General features: G+C 41.5%; 1 protein-coding gene across 3 annotated transcripts; it reads left to right on the forward strand.

Moving 5' to 3' along the window:
• Window positions 1-3170: 3170 nt before the first annotated feature.
• fgf13b (fibroblast growth factor 13b) lies at window positions 3171-24903 on the forward strand (the record flags this gene model as incomplete). 3 transcript variants are annotated; one of them, XM_083927360.1, is made up of 5 exons in its annotated part: window positions 3171-3219; window positions 17261-17371; window positions 20396-20499; window positions 21752-21950; window positions 24764-24903. In XM_083927360.1, 5 exons carry the CDS (start codon window positions 3171-3173, stop codon window positions 24901-24903), a joined length of 603 nt encoding a protein of 200 aa, XP_083783486.1. The 3 variants fall into 3 exon arrangements, with proteins under 3 accessions (XP_083783486.1, XP_083783487.1, XP_083783485.1); XM_083927361.1 differs by lacking the exon at window positions 3171-3219 and adding an exon at window positions 12213-12243; XM_083927359.1 differs by lacking the exon at window positions 3171-3219 and adding an exon at window positions 16560-16761.
• Between the last annotated feature and the right edge of the window lie 609 nt (window positions 24904-25512).

A 25512-nucleotide genomic window follows, 5' to 3' on the forward strand; every position in this document is an offset into this window, starting at 1 on the left:
TGGGAAAGCTTGTCACCAGTGTGCAGAATCCCATCCAGACTGTGTATTGTTACATGACTGTTTATCAAACATAAGCAACATTTATATAATCTGACTGTCTTTACTGTGAGCAGCCCGTAAGCTAATGAAGTAAAAAATCATCTGAAGTAAAAACAGGCATAACTAATGACTTTAATTTTCTGCATATAGGAAGTGAAAGTGTGTCTCAAATCACGGCCGACAATAAAAGTACATGGCAAGTTTTGAAACTCAATATTAATTGAATTATTGTGATTGGTGTTGTATATCTTTTTGTTGCAAGCATCATTTAATATGTATTACATGTTTTCATTTTGTCTGCATGGCTGTTGACTTGTTTGACAGTGCTCCCTTAGGTCATCATAATTGTTGAGCTAGGTGGTGTAAATGCAGAAATGGTGCAGTGATGACGACTCGGGATGCAGGCCCGGGATCAAGTCAATAACCTTTCATGTCCCCCCGTCCTAAATCAATAAAGAAATGTCCTTTCTCCTTCCCAGCATAATCACACAACTGTTTTTTTTAGCCTGTGACTCAACGAGGTCAACGTCTCCCTCGTCAACACAGAGTGGTGTACAGCCGACCGTAGCAGCTCACAGTGCAGAGCAATTATGATGGCTGGCAAGTTACAGAGCAAAAATGTGACTTATGTACCTTATGGCTTTGACAGGTTTTTCTAAATTAGCTCAGCGTTTTCGGCCGTGTGGAGGATTAGGCTAATAGGAAAGAGGGATATTTCACCAATGACAAGGACATATTTCAGAGGCGGTTCTATGCTTGACACTTCCTCTGTCATAATCTGACTTGGTGTGATTGAATTAATTATATGCATTATTTCCTGTAGAGTTAAAAAGCTCATCACCTTCTATACAAACTGTATTTAAAAGTAAATATAGTCACTTACTAAGTTGTCAATGAGGGCCTCGTCGGTTTGCATGGATCCTACTTTTCCGGGAGTATTTTATGCAGACTGGGTTCTGCTGTTAAGAACAGGAGCAGTCATATGTGGCACTTTTTGCTCTAATAGAGCAGCTGGTGCCAGAACAGTAATCCTCCAGGGGAGGCTCTGGTAGAGGGCCAGCTGTGCTGTGATCTAATGATTCATTTAGTAGGTAAAAAAGCCACAACAACTTGACGTCACAGATCTGTTATACAAGAGTCAGAAAGACTGGTCATCTGAAACCATGAGCCTTACGCAGGAAGCGATATACGAACAAATTCCTTCTTATCGTGGTTCTTACTTTGTTAGTACCCACTGATTTCTGGGATTCATATTCTTAGTTTGTATTCATTTTGAGTGTTCGAAAGCACTCTTAAGAAACGTACGTAAGAACAAGACACCGAAATTCAAAGAGTCAACTTTGAGTTATTTTGTAGTAATTTTGGGTGTCTTTGCGGTCCTTTTAGGTTAATTTTTAGTTGTTGTGTATGTCATTGTAATTACTTTGCATCTTTCTGTGGTGTTTTTGCATCTATTTTTAAACATTTTGTGTGTCTGTCATCATTTTTGTCTCTATGTGGCCGTTTTGTGTTTGTTTTATGTCATTTAGCATGTCTTTGTGGATGTTTTGCTTCCCTTTAGTTATTTTTTGTCTTTCTGTGGTCCTTTCCAGGTCATTTATATTTGTGGTCATAGGATCGCTTTGGGTCATTTTGTGTTTTTTCTGCAACATTTTACGAGTCAGGACCCCTAACTTTGAGGGCCCTGGGCCTGTGACCGGTAGGCTGATTCAGTAATCTATCTATGCATCACTTGCAGCCAAAGCCTATGGTGCAGGGTAGAGAAGAGAAGTTGCAGGTTTTTCAGTCTCTAATGTGAATAATGGTGACACGAGTCAATAAAGAGATTTGTACTGTATTACCATTTTGATCTCAGAAAAACAATAAGCATGAAGCTGTTTTATACAAATGTTGAAAGAGACTTTAGATCATCTGAAACACACCGACACACCCAAAGTGTAAGTGTATCCCACTCCTGCCTCTGTAAAAAAAAAGCCATTTTATAGCACCAATTGATTAAATGATCAATGAACTGAGACATTTGCATAGTGTTAGACTGCTGAATTTGCAGGTTAATGTGCATTTATCGGACTGAAGACAACCTCATGAATAGTGAGCTTCTTTAGGTCAGCTAAAATGTGCAGCAGTATCGGTTTAATTCTACCTCGGTATTTAGAAAGGGACTTAGAATGGCTGCAATGTTATGGGTTTATAATTGTTATAATCAATCAATAATCAATTCAGTAACACTTTCTAACAAACATTAAGAGAAGCAAGGTTTATATGATGTAAATAACAGCTTTATTAAGGGTTAGTCTACTAATGCTAATCAGTTAAAGGCCATTTAAAAGAACAATGCCAATCGGATCTTAGTAAGACTCGCTAAGTCATTAATGACTCACAAGATTATTAGACATTAGTAAATTATTTCCATGGGTGTCTCACTCACAACAGTCAGTCATACAAATGTTATTAAAGTCATTAATAAACAGTGGAAATGCCTTTCACACTTTCTACTATGCCATCAGAAACAGTTGTCAGTCGGATTTTCCACAACCTCGCAAGGCAAAGGTCTTTCTTATTAATGGATTATAACTAATAATCTATAAAGCATTAGTGAGTTATGTATCAACCATTAATAAAGCCATTAGTTACCGCATTTAAGCCCTTTACATGGAGCCCTAATAGAAAGTGGTGGGTTACCTTTAATTCTTAAATAGTTCTTATAGGGTGTGTGTTTTCATAGGTTCGCACATATTTGGGACACTTTCTTTGTCTCTCAATGTGCGCGTGCGAGTGCAGTTTTTGCGCGCGCACGTTTAGGAGCGCTCCTGCTGGTGTGTGGCACGGGTCCTCAGATAAGAGTCGGGCTGTGGTGGAGAGAGGTGGAGAGAGAGAGAGAAAGAGAGAGAGAGAGAGAGAGAGAGAGAGAGAGAGAGAGAGAGAGAGAGAGAGAGAGAGAGTGAGAGAGAGAGAGAGAGAGAGAGAGAGAGAGAGAGGACGCACGGCTTTGGAGAGTTGGAGCGCTACCTGCGTGTGTGTGGAGGAAAGAAATCTGACGAGGATGAGAAAGTAAAAACGAGATCCTGCATCTCTCACCTGAAGTTTGATTCAACAACCAGCTGCAGCAGCAGCAGCAGCGGTGGAGCTCCATGAGCGGAAAATCGAAAAGCAAAGAGGATAAAGACCATGCCGCCAAAGGTGAGTGATGATGAACCCGAGTCCGATACAAGGAGGCTTACAATCTTACGCGTTTTTTTCTTTTCTTTCCTTATTGTGAGCTCAAAAGAGGGATAATGCTGAGATCAGCATGCTCCCTACTTATTCTTTTGTCCCCACATCCCAGTACAGAAAACAATAGATGGGACTACTTTAAAATATCGCTGAACGTATATTTAAAAATCAGGCCGTTAAAAACATATCCAGAAAATGTAATTGTATGTATTATAAATTATGTTTATGTTGTGTTCTAACCGCTTTATTACCACAAACAGGAGGTGACCCATAAACCATGCGTGTTGTGCTCAAGATCATCTAATATACAGTGTGTCGATATTATAAAATCACTGACACAGGCTGCTTTTTTCTCCGCCACAGAAGGGTTTGGGGGTCTCAAATGTAATTTCAGCGTCCGACACACACACACACACACACACACACACACACACACACACACACACACACACACACACACACACACACACACACACACACACACACGCGAGAATCCATTTTCTCCCCCCCGGGGACAGCAATAAAATCAGCGCGCAATACACCGCAATGGAAACTGGGAAACTATCATCGCCATGGAAACAAAAAAGGGAGTTGCCCGGGTAATGCATGACACCCGTTATTCATTCATAAAAAATACATTTAAAAAAAAGCAGAGAGATGCAGCGTGTAGGGGTTCTCCTTGTCCATAATCTTGGTTTTTAAGAGTATTCTTATTCTATAAATAATATTATGGCTGTTTCCCCCTAAAAATCTAAAATTGTAATTGATGTTTCTTCACATTGGCTGTCTTTGCAATGATCTCAGGCAGAGGTTAGTTGATTCAGTAAGCCATTTATTATGACTGCAGAAGGAGTTTAATTAATCACACATCTTCTGTCCTCACTGTGCATGTAGGTGCAGAGTTATGAGACAAAAATGTCCAATAAAATCTGAAGACAGCAGCTGACCTTTTAGATTTATACTGGACACAAATGTGAATTAGGTTGAAAATGAAATGATAGGCCTGGTGATTATGAATCAGAAAACAATGAGATTCCATAAGTGAGAGTTAGACAAAAGGAAGGCAAAAATGAAACAAACAAGGAATGGATTCACAAAAGTATACACCTTTGTGTCCCAGTTTATTTCCTGAGGCAGTGAATGACATCAGCTGACAGGAAGTAAACCAGGACCAAGGCTGTTGCCTAGCAATAGCATTCCATTAAAAGGTCTATAGATTAAAGGTTGAATATGGAGGATGAGCAGAACACCGCCATCTAGTGTCTCAAGATTGTAGTCGCAACAACAGAAAATAATTTCACCACTCAAGTTGCCAGGTTGGTCAGACCCGGTCCAGTAGCCTAAAGGAGACCCGAGTCATTTTGAGCCTGTTTTAGCCCGTCCCCTCCGGCAAATCACACCATAACAACAAGTATTGCAGAGGAGTTTAACTGACAGTTAACGTTAGTCGTTACAGCAAAGTAAACATGAAAGTTAGTTTACCGACCAAGGAGAAACATAGTGATTTGGGCGTGCGTTTTAATGCCGTTGAACTCCTTAATCTCAGTCCATCCAGTGAATGCTTGGCCTATATTGACTCTAGTTTAGTCTCCGGTCTCTCAGCTGCTGGGACAAATAAGCAGCTGCAGAATTGGCAAACTCCATTTCACCCAGTGCCAGCCTAATGTAGCTGCACCAAACAACAGACAACTGGCAACCCGCAATGCCGGCTGCTACAATGTCAACAGAAAGTGATAGAAAGTCATTGTCAAACCCCTCAAAAAATGTTTTGAATATTAGTTCTGACTAAATATAATTTTTTTATGGAAAAGTAATTCTGTAACCCTAAAAACGCCCCATGAGTTTATTAATATTTTTTTAAATATAGCTTTTAATAAAGATTCTACATATTCAACCTTTAAATAGTTGTCAAATGTGTTACAAGTATCAGCAGTAAAAGATCAAGACAAGTCCCAGTAGGAGGTGTAACAGTAACAGTATGATCTACACTACACTACAGAGTCCACAAGCTTAAAAATAGCATCAAAATATGTGTTTGCTAAAAGTTGTGCCTAGCATAAAAGGGATAATTGGAAAAAATGGTACTTGACAAGATCCTGGTTAAAGATTACAGCTCTTTTTAATGGAATGCCTGTTATAGGGAAGGTTTTCGTTGCCACCGTGCTCTACGGGGGAATTGTTGCGTCTATGTAAATCATACATAAGTCACAGAGTGTGGTCTATACCTACTCTGTAAAGTGTCCTGAGATAACTTTTGTTATGATTTGGCACTATGAATAAAATTGAATTGAACTGAATTGAATTGAATTGAATTCCATTGCTAGGCAACAGCCTTGGTCCTTGTTAACTTCCTGTCAGCTGATGTCATTCAAATACACAGCAACAGGAAATAAACTGGGACACATTGAGAATGTTGATGTTTACATGTTTGAAAAGGTCTATAGCGCACATTCACAAACCTAAAGGGTCTTCAGAGTAGAGCTCGGCAGCATCACAGAAAAACAGTCAAAAAAATAAGAAATCTGCCGTCACACAACAGAAAAAAGGACAAGCAGGCCTACCTTCTGGCAACGCGGTCACAGAACTGACAGTTTGACTTCAGCTGCTACGGAACTGTGGCAGCAGGGGTTGCTATAGCAACAGATTGCCCGATTGAAACTAACGCCTGCTGGCAGAATAGTAATAAACCTTATTTATGGCATCCTTAGCTCATAAAGCACCTTTAAAATGGATACAAAGCAAACACATCAATAAAGACAAAAAGCAATAAAAACAAGCCAATAAACAAGAAGGGGTACTTTATAAGATGATATATCCACCGCGAGAAAAGAACAAGAATATTAGCTGTGCATTGGAAGGGATTAAAATACAACATAGTCTAATTAACCTAAAATAAATTCTGCCTTTGTGATGCCAAACATTGTGGTGCCCAATATATGACATTTTGGTATAATATTTTGCAGTACAACTTCACCACAAACCATAGTCGTATCAATAAAACAGAAAAAGTAAGTACAGCAGTATTTGTTGAAGCATTTCATTACTTTGTGTCTCTATAGATTGCTCAGTGTAGTGAGCTTGAGCTAAAGGAGCATCACTCCCAAATGGCTGGAATAGATTATGACTTTTTAATCTAGTTTTTAATGATGAAAGTTACAATAAACAGTATGTAAGTCAACACTTTCCAAAATAACGATACAATTCATTTTTTCTTCAATGAAACTCTTACACTGTATAGTTTAAAGCAGCACAACATAACAGAGTCAAAGGTTAGCTGCAATGTTTGCTCTTGCAATCACAGAAGTACTTCACGTCTGATGTGCTTTTTATATCTTCAGCAGTGATTCACTCTCCCACGGGTGGACAGACACGCAGCGTTATATGTCACCTTGTTCTGTTCTTTATATAAGAAGAGTGGCATTAAGGATTACGTTTGGGCAGAACAAGAACTCATTAACATCTTGTTCTCTAAGAGATTAGGCTTATAAATGTGGATTAAAACTACTTTCATGTGTACGTCTGCATACACACGCACACACACACACACACACTCACGCACACACACACACACACACACACACACAGACACACACACACACACACACACACACACACACACACACACACACACACACACACACACACACACACACACACACACATTCACCCTTGAGACACTATAGTTAATTAACCCTGATTGTGACCCAGCAATACGGCAGCAGGGGTCAACATTAAGGCCCATCGCTGAACCACATCTGATTTTTCACTGATGTAGTGATGTCAGCATGTAGTCCAGAAATAAAAGCACTAATAAGCACAACACTTGGAGAATTGTGGCGATCCCCTGACTCCCCAACTTTGTTTATAACCAAATATTTGCAAAACTAATGACTTTCACGTGAGCAAGTAGTAATAATTTCATAAGAAACCAACAAATAGAATCAATACATTTCCTTTGTTGGTTCTTAATGGTCACGAAGAGAGGAAAAACAGCTTTATCTCGCCATGGTGCTATAATTTGTGAGTACAATGTGTGAGGTCAGGAAAACAGTGGAAACATTTCATAGCAGAGGTTCTTTTGGACGGGATTAGTTTTCTCACTGTGTAGTTCTGTCTGAATATGACCCTCTGTAAAATTCATGTAGTTATTAGGTCATATTCTGTTAATATGTAGTTTCCACATTTTTTTGAGCACGGAGGCACTTGAAGAAGCACTCTCAATGCGACTTGTTCTGAATGTTGTTCTTTTATTATGAACAGACATCTCAACTGGTAGAGGATTGTATCTGAAATACTATAGGGTGTAGTTTAAAAACAACTATTGATTGTTGTTATTGTTCATATTGTTCATATCATAATTGAATAAAAAATGCAAAGAAATCATTTTTCCTTTGCTTTTTTCTTGGTGCGAACCTTAAAGGGTTAACTTCCTATTCCGTCCTTTAGTTTTGTGTTTAGTTAGTTTTGTGATATTGTTAATCCCGTGCAAATTGGCCATTTATATTGAAGACGTAAACAATATTTTACCCCACATCCCCACGTAAAATTTATCCCGTCTGAACAGGGCTTTAGTTGTGACAAACTAGTCCACATTTTCCCTGACATATGCCAAAGTAGATGAGGCCTGTTATTGGACTCCTGGCAGTTTGAGAGTAAGGATGAAATAAACATGTGACCGGGACGTGATGGAGCTCTCAATGCAACAGAACTCTTTCTGTGTAGTCAGACAATCCAGCCAGCAAGTCTGATTACAGTTTTAAATGTTTACCCATCTAAAAACAGCTATACTTAGATTATTCCGATTACTATGATTGTTTTTTATACAGTGAAATAAACGTTTGGCAATAAAACAAATGTATTGGCCTGGGAACGCCTCGGGATCCCCCAGTTAGAGCTGGTTAATGTGGCCCGTGAAAGGGAAGTTTGGGGTCCCCTGCTAGAGCTGCTGCCCCCGCCACCCGCCCCCGGATAAGAGGCTGAAGATGAGATGAGATAATCATTATCATTAGAAGAGATTGTAGTGACATTAGTGTGGCAGCAATCAGGCTCTTTATTATGATAGTACTCTTTAGGGCTTGACGGTGCGGTATAACAATACATGTCCGAATATAGCATGTTTTCTGGTAATTCACTAAATATAGCTAAACTAAACTATACTAAAAATAGCCAATTCTATATGGTAGAGCCATAATGTAGAGTTCTGAGTTTCTCATTTTATTAAAACTTTAGTGCAAAATCAACACAACATTTTCAATTTATATTATATGTATAGGTGTAAACTTGCTTTGCTTACATGCATGCACACAAACAGTGGATATGAAAACTGAACTGCAATATTCAAATATATTCCTTCAAAATACTCAGAAATTTGTGTATGTACTATGTGATTACATACTAACTCCTTACTTAGTATATGATTTCATCATGATATGATTCCATTGAAAGACAATGAATTATAATATTGAATTATCAGGCCTAGTTCTATTTAGATATTAATAGCAGTGGTAATAAGCTTTTTTCTACAGCTCAGCCAGAGGCACGTGAAAAGAGAAATGTTTTTAACCTGGATTTAAAAATTGCTACATTTGGTGCCCCTGTAAGCAACTGGAAGCCAGTGTAAATATTTAAAAACAGGAGTCATGTGCTCGGTTCTCGGGGTCGTGGTTAAAACTCTTGCAGCAGCATTCTGAATGAGCTGCAGCTGCTTAATGGTTCCTTTGGGAAGAGCAGTCAAGAGAGCATTACGATAACACCACCCTACTGGAAATGAAAGCATGGATGAGCTTCCTTTGGATATTTTGGGATACCAAACCCTGGATTCTGGCTCTATTTCTGAGATGATAAAAGGCTGTTTTATCAGCTGTGTTTGCTTTGATATGGCTGGTGAAAGTGAGATCCGAGTCTATTTGAACGCCAAGATTCTGATCTTGTTCTTTGGGTTTTGGGACCAGACGATAGAGTTGTTTTTTGATACTCATTCTCTTTGTTGCCAAACACAATAAGCTTGGTTTTGTTGCAGACTGTATGGTGCACGTGAGAAAGGAAGAAACATCTGTTGGCTCAGATACAGAAACAGATTCTACCCATTCAAGCCACACACACACCTTTACCACAATCTCCTCTTTTCTGAAACATGATAATATGGCGCCCTCTTGTGGCCGATAGTGTGAATCACGAGTAGTGAATGACAGCTGATGCTCTCCAAAAATCTGATGGGAAACTTAATAAAGTTTTTTTTTAAAACGGTGATTGCTACTGGCTACCCGCCCAGGCTGTTGGCTCAGGAACCTTTGCATTTGTACCTGCTGGCGTCTTTGTGGTTTGCTATTTCAGGCCAAGGCTACAAAGCTATTTTGAGGAGGTGTGTGCTGTCTTTGTTCGAAGCTAGAATAGTAATCGAGTAGAGCCGAGACAAATGGCGGCAATAAAGAATAAAAATAAATACATAAATCTGAACGGAGACCAAGCAAGTGACCCAGCCAATCTCTGTGCTTGACCTAATGGAGTTATTTCCTCATCACAGGCAGCCACAGCATTATGATACAATTATGTGGGCACGAACGACAATAAAATTGTTTCCCTGAAATTGTTTTTTTTTTGTTGCCTCACAAAGATTTGGAAAATTATAATAAGAACATTTCTTTCAGAGATACGTTTTTCCGATAAGTTTCTTTTTTTTTTTTATTAGCTTTACTTTTAAAGCTGCCGAGTGTGCATTTTCTTCAGCAACATCCTGCTTCACTGCCTTCAGCTTCTTTTATAGGCTCCTGTAAAACACACACACACACACACACACACACACACACACACACACACACACACACACACACACACACACACACACACACACACACACACACACACACACACACACACACACACACACAAACACACACACACACACACACACACACTTTTACAGGCTGCTTCACAGGAAGCACTGTAACAGCACAACATCGTAATGGGCTTATAATATAGAGTTATTGGTGGCTGTGTAGACTCTGTAATCCTGGACTGGCAGCATTGTGATGAGTGTGGTTACTATACAGTAATGTGCTATGATTGTGTGCAGTGAGGACAGCCCACAGAACCACAGAGATAGTGCAAAGCCATTAGGCGTGTGTGTTTCTGTCTGCTTTCCCACTGTGTGGGTTTGTGTCTATTTTAAAAAATAATTCAAATCACGGACATTTAGCTGGTTCTCTGTTTTTTCTAAGGTGTTAGATGAGGTTTATAATTTATTTGTTCATGATTAGAGTCTTAACATGCAGTTTCCCCCTAAAGTAGCTTTAAGGTTGTAAAATCAACTTAATCCAGTGTGAAAGCATCTTGAGGCTCCAGTTGAGGCGGTGAGTGCAACGAATCACAATCACCAAGGCAACACTTTACAGAGACACTTTAGGTGTTGCAGCTTTTACAGAGCTCTATCGCAGTTTTCTTAAACCGAGTTAGAGCTAAAATGATTAGTCACTGAACTGATTAGTTAGCAGGAAAATAATTAGCAACTTTTTTTTAAAACCGATCAGTAGCAAACATTCCCTCTCTCAGCAAGTTGTGAAAAAAGGCTGATTTTCTTTGTCCTATTCAATATTACACAGAATAGAAGTTGGTATAAGTTGGACTGTTGGCTGTGGAAAACATGCAATGATGACGTGACCTTGGGCCTTAAAGTGAAATTCCGGCCTTAAATCATCCAAAGCAAATATCTAATAAGCCATCTAGACATTTTTTTCGTGTAACAACTATTAACGGAGATTTACAGCTGAGTCGCTAACAGTCCCTAACAGCTAGATGCGGCTAAAACCCTGATTCGCTCAGGGCAGCATGGTGAAGGAATTTAAATGACTTCTTTTAACCACCAATACTGCTCAAGATAACGGCAAACCTCTGCAGTAGCATGATAAGAGTCTTTTCACATTAACTAAAGCACCAACAACGTAGTTAGTGAACCTGGAGTTTATTAAAAGAGTGTTTTGAAAGATTTACCTCTCGACCCCGGTACCAGCTCCTCTCGTAGTAAAGTCCATTCAAGTCAGTTACCAAAGTCAATCCAAAAGGAAGGAGCCCATTGGTGCTTCGGTCAATGTGAAGGGACTCTTCTCATGCTACTGCAGAGGTTTGAAGTTATCTTGAGCAGTATTAGTGGTTAAAAAAGACGTTTTAATGCGTTTATCGTGTTGCCCCAGGCTAATCACTGTTAGCCGCATTCCACTGTCGGCGACTCTTCCGGATTGCTCCGTTAATAGTTGTTAAACGAAAAAATCGTCTGGATGGCTTATTTGATGATTGTCTTTGCTGAAAAAGACCTTGGGAAGATTTTACCCCGGAATTTCACCTTAAGAAATTGTGAGGCTTTTTTTTTTTACTATTTTATTACATTGTATATCAGCAGATTATTTTATGATGAAAATAATCCTTAGTTGCAGTGCTAAACTAAGGCGGTCTATAGAGCACTGTGCAACAGAGTACATTTAAAAGGGTCTTGAAACACTAGAAAAATGTAATCTGGTGAGGAGATACTGTACATGGCTATTTGAGTTCTTGGATTAAATGTATGGTCTCATGGAGTGGTTAAAGTTAGAAGTACAGTAATGCTCTCTCTCTCTCTCACACACACACACACACACACACACACACACACACACACACACACACACACACACACACCTCGACAGATCCTTGGATTTGGGAACGGCCTCCTGGCTCACTCCTTCTCTTATTGTGCCAGATCAGCGGGGCCTTGAGATGAATCTTTAATGACCGGTTCCAACGGCTTAATGGCCTCTAATGTTCTGTAATGATCTCCCGTCAACGCCATGTGCGCGGCCTTAATGGATCCAATGCCGTGGAGAATTCTCTGGTTTGAACTTCGGTAATTCCTCCTCTTTTCGTCGAGCAGCGCACAACAGGAAGTGCGAGAAAACCATGAGCACAAGGCTCCGGAGCTCCACGGGCGCAGCATGAGTTTCCCTCTCCGCCGATCGACCTCAGGTAGGACCTCAGAAACGATCTGAAATAACGAGATTTATTTGACCCGGGCTATAGTTATCCGGCTATAAAATTATTAGACAGGAAGCTGCAGGAATATTAGCGCAACTTGGCCATCTGTGTACAAAAAGCTTTGGGAACGGGATGTTGTAGGGGAGAAGGGAGGTCAACAGAAGTGTCTACCTTGGTGCTCTTGTCCATGTTGCAGATATAGTTGTTTTCTCGACCCTAACATATGATCAAGATATTTAATTTTCGATTTTATAAAGTTGCGTTTGAAATAAGTCCATCGTTTTTGGTATAAACTAAAGTGACGCGTGTGTTTGAAACTCAATTAAAACTTGAAGCGCTGTCCGTGGTGCTGAAAGCAGCGCCGGGCGCGCCCTTCTGCTGGCGGGGACTGCTCTCTCCAAACAACACCATGTTATTATTAGATACAAGCACTCGTTTACACATTCATAATGCATGGTGTTGTAATTTAGACTATGGGTATTGTATCCTTTGCGTCCATGAGAATAAATTCATCTTTAACGCATTTCAGGAATTGAGATCCTGAACTTGTATCTGTGTCCTGGCCCGATCACAGGGCGGATTTCCCAACTACAACTTTTTATAATAGTACAGAACACATGAGTTTACACCAACCTGAAGAGACCCTGAATCAAAAGTCTCAGCTCTCTGCACTATCCCTTTACTATCATAATCCACGCAGGCCTGCAGTGCGGTTTCTTACCTCATTTACAAAAATAAGAAGAACCAAAATAACTTTTTAATAATAGGACTGGGATATGGAGAAGTTCAAGTATCGCAATAATTTGTGCTTTCACAAAATATTTACAGTGACATTTTTCATGAATAATCATCAGTAATGTGGATATAATAATACTCCAAAAATGCTCTAACCAGCATTGTTAATATGAGCGTTTTGGGGGTTCACCAGAACACAATATCTGACCTATTTTCTAGGTAGATATTAAGGGAAGCCAGAGCCGTCCTTTCCAACAGCTCTCACCCTCGCAGAGTTCCAGTTTCTGCCTTCAGGCTCTCAGCTCAGATTTCCTCCTGTAACAACCAACAGAAATCACAGTACTCCTTCATGCCTTCAGCCATTTCTCTTTTGCATGCGGGTGAGTGGAAGTCCTACTTGACCTGAATACTGGTCAGGTGTTGATGCTGTCTGTATATGTTTACTTGGGTTTTGTACTGTGTCTTTAACATTTAGAATAGACCTATAAGTTCAGATAATTACTTCACTAATGCAGCCCTTAAAACCAAGAAAAGAACACTTAAGCCATAATACGATATCCACAATCTAAGCTCATATCTAGTAATTTACAATTTGACCTTAACTAATGTATAGCTCTTTAACAGATGCATACATTTGTTATAAACATGTATCATACTGTTCACTGCTGCTTTTGATGGTCTACCTTCAACAAGGCCTCAGCGGTTTGTTGCAAAGTGTTTAACTCTTATGAATACTGCCGCATGCTGCTGGGTTTATGATTATACTCTAACTGGCATTCATGGTTAGACAGAGAATCACACACACATAAGGGCTCTCTCTGAATATTAGCTGTAAAATAACAATGCTCGATAAACTCCCTCTTCTCCAACCCTCTCCAGTCTGTAGGGGGCGTTACAGAGCTCTAACAAAACCTTTTAGAAGTTTACACACTTCAAAAAGACTCCATTCAACAGCTCAAATGTATCTTTTTAAATCCCCTACTGTCATTTGATTGTGTAACTGTGATACAAGCGATGCAGACTTTGTTTATTCCGTAACTATTCAACGATATCCGTTAATTTAACTGACGTTTTTTTCATCCTAGAAAAAAAAAAGCGGCACTGATTCTTCCCTGTGTGTAATTTGGCTGTTTATTTATTGACTGATTATTTGTTTCCATTGATTTGACGTGTTTTCTGTAACATTTTAACTTATTTTTTGGGCTAAAGGGTGAGAACTGGTAATGTTTAAGTTCTTCAGCGTCACCTTGTATCAGATATGTTTGTCCTGCAGCTTGTAGCGTTGCATTCTGTTACTTCTCCTTTGTGCGGCTTTTGCTTTTAGGGGCACGTGGTGTGGGTTTAAAAGCAAGGAGCTCATAAATGAAAGATGAAGGCCTAGCTTTCAGCCATTTCATTACAGTGGTTGTGTGTGTTTGCCCTCATATTTTAATGTTTTTAGATGACACCACACAATTGGTTATGAAATCTTTTTATGGCCGAAGTGTCGTTTCTCTCAGGGGAATGCACAGCATGTGGGTTGAGCTGTGCGGTAACGCCTAAACTATATTTATCTTTACATTTATAAGGGTCTTACCTAACCAGGATGTCATAGGTGTAACCTCAACTGCTTCAGTCAAAGACAGGCTCAATGCTCCACTTCAGTGACCAGGTCCTGACCCCAGTTTCTGTCCACAGTCCATCACTTTCTCCTCCACCCACTGGCTTGGGCTACAGCATACAGAGTTTCCCCTCCTCCTTCAGTCATGAAATTTACTGCGCACCACATCCTCTTTCCAGCCATCGATTTTTCACTGCCTTTTCCACTGGCAAACAGTGTGCATTGGCTCTGCCTGCATGCTGCTCGGCGCCAGGTGCCACAGGTCGACCTCCGCTGTGAGTCAGTCGGCTCTTTGTCCGACCGCCTCGTCTTCTTCAAAAAACACCAGTTGGAGTTGCAGTTGCCATGCGCCGTTGCAGCTGTATCTACCGCTGACAGCTGTGCATCTGTTTTTCCCTGCAGGGGCTCGCCTGCGGCCAGTCGACATGCACAAATTGGCTGATTGCTGCTCTGTGTGTGCCTCTGCCCTGGTGCAAATGCCAAAAGGGAACGCACTCATCCAGGACTCAAGTGCTGTCTCCGTTATTCACCTCATTCTTGCAAGCTGCAGCCTTTCAGCAGTGGTGAACCTCTGCACCAAAATAAGATGAGAGCCCCTCCTTTATCCACTTTGTCTCTCACACACTCACCGGGTCTCTCTCTCTCTCTCTTCCAGTACTGTCCCTTCACTTCATTTACCTTTTATTTCTCATATTGTACTTTATTTCTCTGTGCCTTCTCATATAATAGATTTCTTTTCTCTCCAGCCCATACCCTCTCCCCCATTCACTGCATATCTCTCTCTCACTCTTTTGCCTCCCTTCATTCATCTTTCCCTTTTCCCAATCCATTTGAAGGTTGTGCATTTTCTACAAGCCTCTCTCACACACACACACACACACACACACACACACACACACACACACACACACACACACACACACACGCACACACACACACACACACACACACACACACACTCACACAAACACTATCTCGTTTTCTTTCTTCCGCCCCCCTTTTCCATTATTTCTCCTCTCATTAATTCACCTGTCTGTCTCCTCTTATCGCTATTCTCACTCCTCCTCTCCTATATTACAGCCTCCACTCCTCTCCCTCTCCCTCTCAATCTCCCTTCCTATCACACATCAGTATTCAGTGTAACATGCAAATATCATGCCACGTGGGGTTCAGGGCTACAGGTGCCCTGTGAGGAAGAGCTGCCCCAAACGCCCCTTATCAACCCAACGCCGTCCGACCCCTTTCTAACAGAGACACACACGCATGCACGTACACGCATGCACCCCCCACCCTCCTCTTCCTCCTCCACCCCCCTCCATGTTCTTCTTCCTCGGGGCGGGCAGGGCTGCAGCAGTTTTATGAACGGCACGGCTGCATCATGATCCCTTTCCCACTGAGCCAGCCCCGAGCTGTTTCATTGACAAACATTCCGGTTGCTGCATTTCTGTCACGGACAGTGTCGAGGAGCGGAGCATCGCCCGGGGAGCGGTGCAGAGCAGCAGCAGCAGCAGCGGCAGCGGCAGCAGCAGAGGAGGAAGCAGCAGCTGCAGTGAGCATCAACAACAACCCCCGGTGTCGTTCACACCGGTTTATAAGCTGTTGATTCGCCTCTCGGACCCGGACTGGATCCTCACGCACGCCCTCTTCCTCCTTCACGTTCTCTCGGGACAGCCAGAAGAATCACCTTAGGGGGAATCACTCACACAGCTTTGGCCACTCGGACCCTTTGGGGGACGTGAGGCGGCGTCGTTGACACTCACTCACTGGCACATTACTGGATTTGTTTGACGACTTCCATGAAGCGCCCGGACGCACCGATGGAGGATTCTGCGGACGGTGTGTGATGCGAACTGAGCCGTGGGTGGTGTAGACTCCCTCCCCGCTTCCCACACACCCCCACCGCGTTATCCGCGAGCACCCTCCACCCCTCCTTAACGGGACGCATATCTTTGTTTCACTCCACTGTGGGAACATGTCCCGGGCAGCGGCTATCGCCAGCTCCCTGATCCGCCAGAAGCGGCAGGCAAGGGAGCGGGAGAAGGCGAATGCCTGCCGCGGCAGCGGCAGCCCGAGCAACAATCAAGGCACAAACGAGAAGCCAAGCAAGCTGAACGTGTTCTCGCGTGTCAAATTGTTTGGATCAAGGAAGAAACGGAAGAGAAGGCGACCACCAGGTCAGAGAGCTGGGGCGAGAAAAGTGGGAAAGCCACGGGCTCCACCACCACCACCACCTCAACCATCTTCACCAGCGTCATTTACATCATCATCACCACCAACCAACACCATTTTCTCTCATCACTGAGGCTGGTCCTAATAGTTTACTCCTGGCAGGGGCTCAGGAATTAATCCTGTTGCATGACACTACAAACATCACGTGAATAACTTTGTGTCGTCCTGCAGCAAAGTGTTGTAACAGCATGGAGAGCTCATTAGGGTCCCAATTTAAACAGAGCTTGAGCTACTCCTATTTTGTTACCTTGTCAGTTGTTCTTTGACTTGTATGCATGCAAAGTACAAGGGCCAGGGATCGACACTGGGCCCTTGAGGCCCAGTAATTGGAATTATAAACATCTGATACTTCTGGCTTCTTGGAGAAGACTGATACATGTGATGACATGACAGTGATAAGGAAGGATTACAGTTAATGTGTCCCCTCTTCTCTGCTCCTCTCAGAGCCCCAGTTAAAGGGCATTGTGACCAGGCTTTCCAGTCGCCAGGGCTTCCAGCTGCAGATGCAGCCTGATGGCACCATTGATGGAACAAAGGATGAAGACAGCACCTATGGTGAGTCTAACTGCATGCGATCCAAATGTTTCCATATCTTCTGATTTTTTTCATTTCCCTTCTGTTTCAAAAATCAGCTATTTCCATTGTAGATCGATCTGTCGATAGCTTTCTCGACTAATTGATTCATTGTTGTTTTTGTTGACTTTTAAATGTCAGAAAATAGTGAAAAATGGAAATCATAGTTTCCCAGAGGCCAAATGTTCAAAATGCTTGCTTTAACCCAAGGACATTCAAATGTGACAAAGAAAAACATCAAACCATCACATTTGAGAAACTGAACCAGGCAATTCATATGATATTATTATGAGCAACGCATCATTTCAGCTCTAAAATCAGCTTTAGAGAACTTTAGTTAAATGTGTGTCACATTGGTGTGTGGCAGCAGTGAAATTATAAATATAGTATTACAAATGCATGTTAACTGCTTTACTGTCCTGCTATGGAGAAGTACATTGAAAATGAGTAATGTACAGTAGAGACTGAAACCATGCTTTCTTTTGATCTTGATAATCCATACAACGTTGCAACATTAACAATTAACAGCTAGCAAGGTCTGATTTGATTTCATTCCCATATACCTACTTTGGTGTTATCAAAATCAGTTGAAATCCAATTTAATGATAAACTTAATTCTGCGAAAATCTGTCTGATGTGAGGATTTAATCTCAGCAACTTGACAAGTGCTGATTAAATTAGGAAACTGGAGGCTGCTTTTCCTCCACGTCCGATGGTATCGTGGCCGTCGATCGATGTTAAATGTTTCCTGGTTAAATAAATCGATTAAATATCCACGGGATGGCCATTGTAAAAGATAGACTAAAGTGATTCAGTGAACAAATACTCTCTTGCTTGCTCTTTTCTCAACACAAGAAAACACACGTAGGCTACAACGCGTGATTGATATGGCTAATTCAATTCTGCTGTTTTGGTTCAGACGGCAATCACTTTCTGCCTTGTGCACGGCCGATGTCGCCGGCACTGGGCATTAATCTCTGCTGCCACTTCTCAGTCCATCAACTGCTGTGTGTCCCAAAGAGAAAGATAAGGCTACAAAAAAGGTAGCATGTGCTTTAATTAGATGATTACATGGTGTAAACATCATGTTAACGGCCAACCCGTGTGAAATCAGTCGACCGTGACTGGGTTTCGGTGGATAATCCATGTAATCCACGTTTCAATGTACTCAAAGAAAGAACATGGTTGGCTAAATGAGAGTAATTAAAATAAGGGCCTGGCACACAAACGACAGGGAATAATTATGTCCTTACTAGAGAGCCTTTTAATGTAGAAACATGTTTTTCTTGAGCCTACTTAATACACCAGTGGAGAAACAACAACCAATATGACAAAAATAGTATCGATATACCCAAAACTGTGTATATAAAGAAGCTTTTAATCATTTTGTTGCATCTGTAGACGCTTGATCTGTTCATAACACACACATGTAAACACTTTTACAGATCAGACAGTCTGTGCTTTAATATCATACCAACTAGGTTCCACACTCTTGATACATTACAAACAGCTTAACATTGTTTAAGGTGATAATATTTATCAATCGGGCTGTCAAACTCACACAAATAACCATTGTCAAAGCACCTTGAACCTAACAGTGTCAACATGCCTGGGAATCTCCTCTTTACATGTTCAAAAGTTGGAACTGCCTCAGAAGATGAAATGGTCGCTCAATTAGTTAATTATTGGTTGATAGAAAATGATTCAACAACAGTTTAAATCATTGCTTGCTCCTTTTTATGCTTCTTGATTTATATCTGACTAAAAGGGAAGGACACTCTGTCACTGGTGTATTGAGACAGGAGCACTTTTTTATTATTACAACGCCAAACAGCGTCCCGGGTACAGCTTGCTCTCCGTCGCTCGCAACAGTTTATTCAAGAACAGATGAAGAGAGGGATAAGGGAGGGAGTAGGTGAGTAGCAGAGAGAGTGCAGGGGCAGAGGGGTTGTTTAGTTGTCTCGTCCGCCAGACTCGTTGATCCTTTATCTGACTGAGGTTTGTACAGGTTAGAATCTATACTCATGGCTTTCTAAGGTTCATTCATGGTGCTGAAGGTGCAGGCAGATTTATAGTTGCAACCTCTTCTGAGTCCCTCCCTTCTGTCAGTTGGATCTATAATATTCTCTATTCTATTCTCTACTATAGCTAGGGGATTATTGAAAAATACAGAATCAAAACAGTCATTAATGGGGCGGTTCACGGGTGAACAAAATGGACTTGGAACTAGAGATGTTACATTATAGCAAAGAAACATTTCATGCATGATTGATGTAACACTTTTGTTTCCTGGACATAGCCCCATCCCAGATTGGACATAGCCCCATCCCAGATTGCTAGCTGTTAGAAAATGACACGTATAGTCTAGCAGGAGATGCTCCTACAGTATGGATCGGCAGGTTTATCACCCAGGGAAACGCAGTGTGCAACGTGAGGTTATCTGGATGAGCAGGTCTCAAGAAAAGCTGAATAATGAAGGCCAAGCAATCAGCTTGTTCCCAACAGGCACCACACTAATCACTGTGGATTTAATGTACTGCTCGAACAAAACAAGCCATTTCAAGACATGGTCAACACTGCAATATATCATGAACCAAATTATTAAAACAACTACTGGAAAACAGTGTTGACAGATTATCTGCTTTTTTGTAGAAGTTGTAGCTTCGATAGTAAGAGTTTCATTTATAATAGTAGAAATAGCTGAAAAGTGACAAATGTTTTCCAAACTCTAATTCCAACCTTTTCAACCGACGCTCAATATCGCCCGCTAAATCATTAAAGTCATTCAGTGGCCTTAGCGCCTGACTGACCTTGTAAAATAGCTTCTCTGAGGCAAAATGGAGGTGTCATCATAACAGATGCTGCATTGATATTGATGATTTTTCTCTCTGTTTCCCTCCATGTTCACTGTCTGAGTGTTCGTTTGTTTGCTGTGTGTGTGTGTGTGTGTGTGTGTGTGTGTGTGTGTGTGTGTGTACTTGTGTTGGTTTATGTGTGCATATATAGCTGTTTTCAACCTGATCCCGGTGGGGCTTCGGGTGGTGGCCATCCAGGGCGTCCAGACCAAACTCTATCTGGCAATGAACAATGAAGGCTTTCTCTACACCTCTGTAGGTCACCAATCACTCACAGACACACGGCGTCATCACCATCGCCATCATTACTACAGACCATTAGGGAATGAAATGTCTTCTTTGGGTCAGGTTGAGTAATGAAGCAGCAGCTCTCAATGTGACCAGTCTCATTATCGTCCTATCACCACATCAATACTACAGCTTCAGTGTTGCCTTGTGAATAAGCTGCAACTGGGTGTTATAATCCAGTAGCTGAGCCTCCCTTATCTATCTGCTGATATCGTGGCTTCATAGGATTGATTTCAGATCACCCTCCAGCCTCCTTTTATTCATCTCCCTCCAGTCGTTCTTTGATAGGAAGATTGCTTTTTGGCCATTTATGCACAGATTCTGAAATTTGTTTTTTTTTTGCCTTCTCCAGCTACATTTACACATGGATCACACACACTCACTGTGCATATATTTCCTCAGACCAATCAGATTCAGAAGGCAGTGTTGGCTGCAGCGCAGTGCATTAAGTGCCTCACTTTACCTCTTGAGCAGTGATGGTGGGCGGTATAGATGCAATAACAAAAAAGAATCAACAACACACACTTCCAAAAGTCTAAACTAGCCTGGGAGACTAAAAGATGAATACCAACAGAGGAAATAGAAAAATGGCCCAAACCTAGAAGTAATAACAGCCAAGCTGCTACGCTTGTGCAGTCACGTAGACCACCTCAATATCTGGCCCATCATGTCCAGTCTTGGACTCATATCACTTGTTTCATCTTCTCAACTGATATTAAATACACAAACACATAAATTATGTATAGATAGTAGATATAAGTATACAAACAAAGCACAGTTCATACTGAATCTATTTGAAGGTCATAAGTTCACAAAACTCAATTAAAACATTAATAGATGACAGAGAGGAAGAGCACTCTTTCTGTATCCATCCGTTTCCCCCGGCAACCTGGGCTCCATCTTTCTCTCGGTGGGATGGTTGGTATTCAAGGGAGTAGCTGGTTACCATGGATACGCAGGAATAAGGAAATGCAAATGTCAGCTGTCCTAAGTTGGTGCAGTTCGTTCTCGGAGAGTACCGCCCGGCCGAGATAATGATTCAAATAGAGGACCAACTGATGCTAATGTGCAGGAATGATTGAACACTTTTTAATGGAGTTGTCCTCACTCACACCTTCTGTGACTCGGCTCCTTCTCTGCAGCTAGCCCCCCCCATTAATTACCTTTTGTCTTCATTCTTTTATGATTTGCTCTAATATCTGTCACACTGTCCCCTCAGGAACATTTTACCCCGGAGTGTAAGTTCAAGGAGTCGGTGTTTGAGAATTACTACGTCACCTACTCCTCCATGCTGTACCGGCAGCAGGCCTCAGGTCGGGCCTGGTACCTGGGACTCAACAAGGAGGGTGGAATCATGAAGGGCAACCATGTCAAGAAGAACAAGGCCGCAGCACACTTCATCCCAAAACCACTCAAAGGTAATGCAAATGAGGGAGTGAAGTGCACTAAAGTAGCACAATGTCTCACAAGCAGCAACATAATTGAATATGAGTTGAACTGAATTGCTGAATTATGAAATTGTACTATTTCTTAACTTTAAACTATTTTAAAGCAGCAGAAAACCTGATTTGAAAAGAACTTCCCTGTAACATTACAGAGTTTGACACTAGAAAGCTGTTTTCACATTATTTTGCTGAAGAGGGAAAGTTTCTCTGTGCTCCCTTTTAATCTCACTTTTAAGATGTGTACATAAAAGCAGGATTTTGTGACACCACAGCTAGTTTGGAAGCCAATCGTGGTCCAATATTCAACTTACAGCCATGTGATAGAAACCTGCAACTTCCAGGATGCATACAGAAAATGGACTTTTCAGTAGAGGAGGAAGATTTTAAATAATGGGAAAGGGTAGTAGTTTACTGATCCAAAAAAATATTAAAAACAAGTAAATGTATGTCATAAGCCCTATTGAGAAGGGATTAGTTTTACGTGGGGACGTAGGGTAGGTTAATTCTCACCAGAGGTTTTAGTCCCGTCCAAATCCGCCAAGTCAGTAATTATTCTGGAGAATGTCAGTAAAAAGTAGGGTGATAAAATGATAAAAAATACCACAGGTAATATTTATCCAGTCCGAATATGACCCTCTGTAAAATGTATGTTTTTGCAGGATCACCCTGAACGCCTCGAGTAAAAAAAAAAAGAAAAGTTAACAGAGCAGAAAAGCGGCCAACATCATTTGCATGTTATCTTCCCCTCATTGTCTAACAAGATGAATTGAGATGTGGACAGGTGGTGGAGATCGCAGTAACCTAGCAACAACTTTTTTTAAAAGTCCCAGAAAGCTGTTTTTTTCTTCTTTTCATTTTATTAAAAAAGCAGCGCGGTGCACTTCACTTTTTTGCAATTTGCAAAAAAAAAACCCTGCTACGTCTGATCGAAGCCTTATACAATAGAATATGTGACATCACATTTGTCCAACTGAGCCATGTTCATCTCAAACCAGCGTGAAAAGCATTGGCAAAAACAGAAATACTGAAATATCTCATGTGAAATAACCAAAACTGTGCCAAGGTTGGCAGAAAACAATGCATTCATCTAGGATCCCACCATTCAAAGTAGGAAGCCGACTGAAAACATTGGTTTTCCGGTCCTTTACAACATATCTGGAGGGGATCGTAAAATATTCATGTTTAAATGAGCAACAATCAACGTTATGTTTGGAAACGCATCCTTAATTATTGTTTATAAATTAACATAAACTAATCTGCTTCATCGGGACTCTGCAGGTGTGCTTCGATCAAATTTGATTGACAGTCTCCTTGGCAACATAATAACACAATTCACCACAGTCAACACACTTCGACTCTGATTCGTACATGATCCAAATATAATATGAAAAATTCCGTTTTAATTTGTGCATAATCACCTGAAACTAAGAACCATGTTTGCATTAGCATAGAATGAGCCCGCCATGTTGCACCGCCATGTTGCACCGCCATGTTCCCACAGTAACCCTAAATGGGCCTTTCACTAGCAGAGCAGCATTCAGCTGGTTGCAATCTACAACTTCACCGCTAAATGTCAATTAATCCTACACACTGCTCCTTTGATCGTTACTTTCATATTAACAATGGTTCACATGACTTCACTATTGTGAAAGCTCTTTTCAGTAAAAAAGTTCTTAAACCCAACTTAATGCGACCTGTCCATCACCAAACAGACAGACAGACAAAGATGGCGACTAACTGGTGACCACAATACAACCTTTAGCAGCTAAAGAGCCAGATTAGTGGAGAGCACAACAAAACTGAAAAGGAGAGTGAATATTGGGCATAAACACAACTCCAAAAAGATGATAATGTTGCTCCGTACCTGCTGGATGTACATGGGCCATTGTCTTCTGAGGTGATCTATTGTCCATGATGCATTACTGATTGTACCTGCTGCATGCAAATTTAGCTTTTGCAGGTTTAAGGGGAAAAATATGAAGAATAATTGTGTTTTCATAATTGTTAAAGACTAAGGATAATCAATACTTATATTTTCATGGATCATTACATTACAGCTTAACATTGCAGGAATTCCTATTTGGCAGTAAAGTCTGAATTACTGTCAAATAAAAGCAGGTTACTTATGTTCAGGGGAAATGAATGGACCTGACTGAACGACATGCATATCAACAGTGGCGTGCACAGACTTTTTGAAGGGCAGAGCGAAAAGGAAAAAAAAGGGCACATATAGCGCGTCCTCGCCACCGAAGAGGGCACTTTAGCACCAATTTCAGCTCCTAAGAGGGAACTTAATGCGGATTTTGGCCCCTAGAGGGCACTTAAGCACTGATTTTGGCTCCAAGAGGGCATTTTTATGCACATTTTGGCTTCCAAGAGGGCACTTTAACATGTGTTTTGGCTCCTAGAGGACACTTTAGCAGGCATTTTGGCTTCCAAGAGGGCACTTTAACATGTGTTTTGGCTCCTAGAGGACACTTTAGCACGCATTTTGGCTTCCAAGAGGGCACTTTAACATGTGTTTTGGCTCCTAGAGGACACTTTAGCACGCATTTTTCAACAATTGGGCCCCCCCGGTGCACGCCACTGCATGTCAAAAATGAGTTATTCAGCTAGACCAACAACTTAATTAATAGTTTAACTAATTATTCTTGTCTTCTGTGTGTGTGTGTGTGTGTGTGTGTGTGTGTGTGTGTGTGTGTGTGTGTGTGTGTGTGTGTGTGTGTGTGTGTGTGTGTGTGTGTGTGTGTGTGTGTGTGTGTGTGTGTGTGTGTGTGTGTTTGTAGTGGCCATGTATAGGGAGCCCTCCCTCCACGACCTGACAGAACTCTCACGGTCAGGCAGCGGCACACCGACCAAGAGTCGAAGCGCGTCGGCCCTACTGAACGGTGGAGGGAAGTCGCCCAGCAACAATGACTTATCCTAGCCCCTGACCCCTCACACCTCACAAACACACAAACACACACACACCCACAGACATACAAGCACACACACGCACACAGATCTCAGGCCGACATGCCCACACATCAGGCTGGCGAGGAGAAAAACGAAGGAGGACGAGAGCGTGTTCTTCCAATAAGCGGAGCCCACTGTGACTGACTGTGATGTAAATAATATCAAGGACAATCAATCCGTCTGGCTCTGCAGAGGGACAGGACCTGTGAATCTCTCCCCTTGACTTCTCTTCCCCGCTATAGCATAACCAGAGACAACAAGGGAGGGAGAAGGAGTGCGAAAAGAGGGATAGAGAGAGTCAGTCAGTCACATAGTCAGATAAACAGACTGTTACAGAGAACCAAAGAGCCCAAGTATTAACTAACTAAAGTTACTGCAGTGAAAAGGAAAACTGGCAAGAAAGTTAGAGTGACAAAGGAAGGAAGGAAGTCTTTATCTATTCTACCGTATGCTATGTTTACACAGAGCTCATGGGGTTAAGTCATATTTTTAAAATTGACGAACGTATTCCTTGTACACGTATGAGGACCGACCATTCGTTTGCATGCAGGTGCGCCTGTGTGTGTGAGAGAGTGTGTGA

Source organism: Echiichthys vipera (assembly GCF_963691815.1).
Source record: "Echiichthys vipera genome assembly, chromosome: 14".
Lineage (NCBI taxonomy): Eukaryota > Metazoa > Chordata > Actinopteri > Perciformes > Trachinidae > Echiichthys > Echiichthys vipera.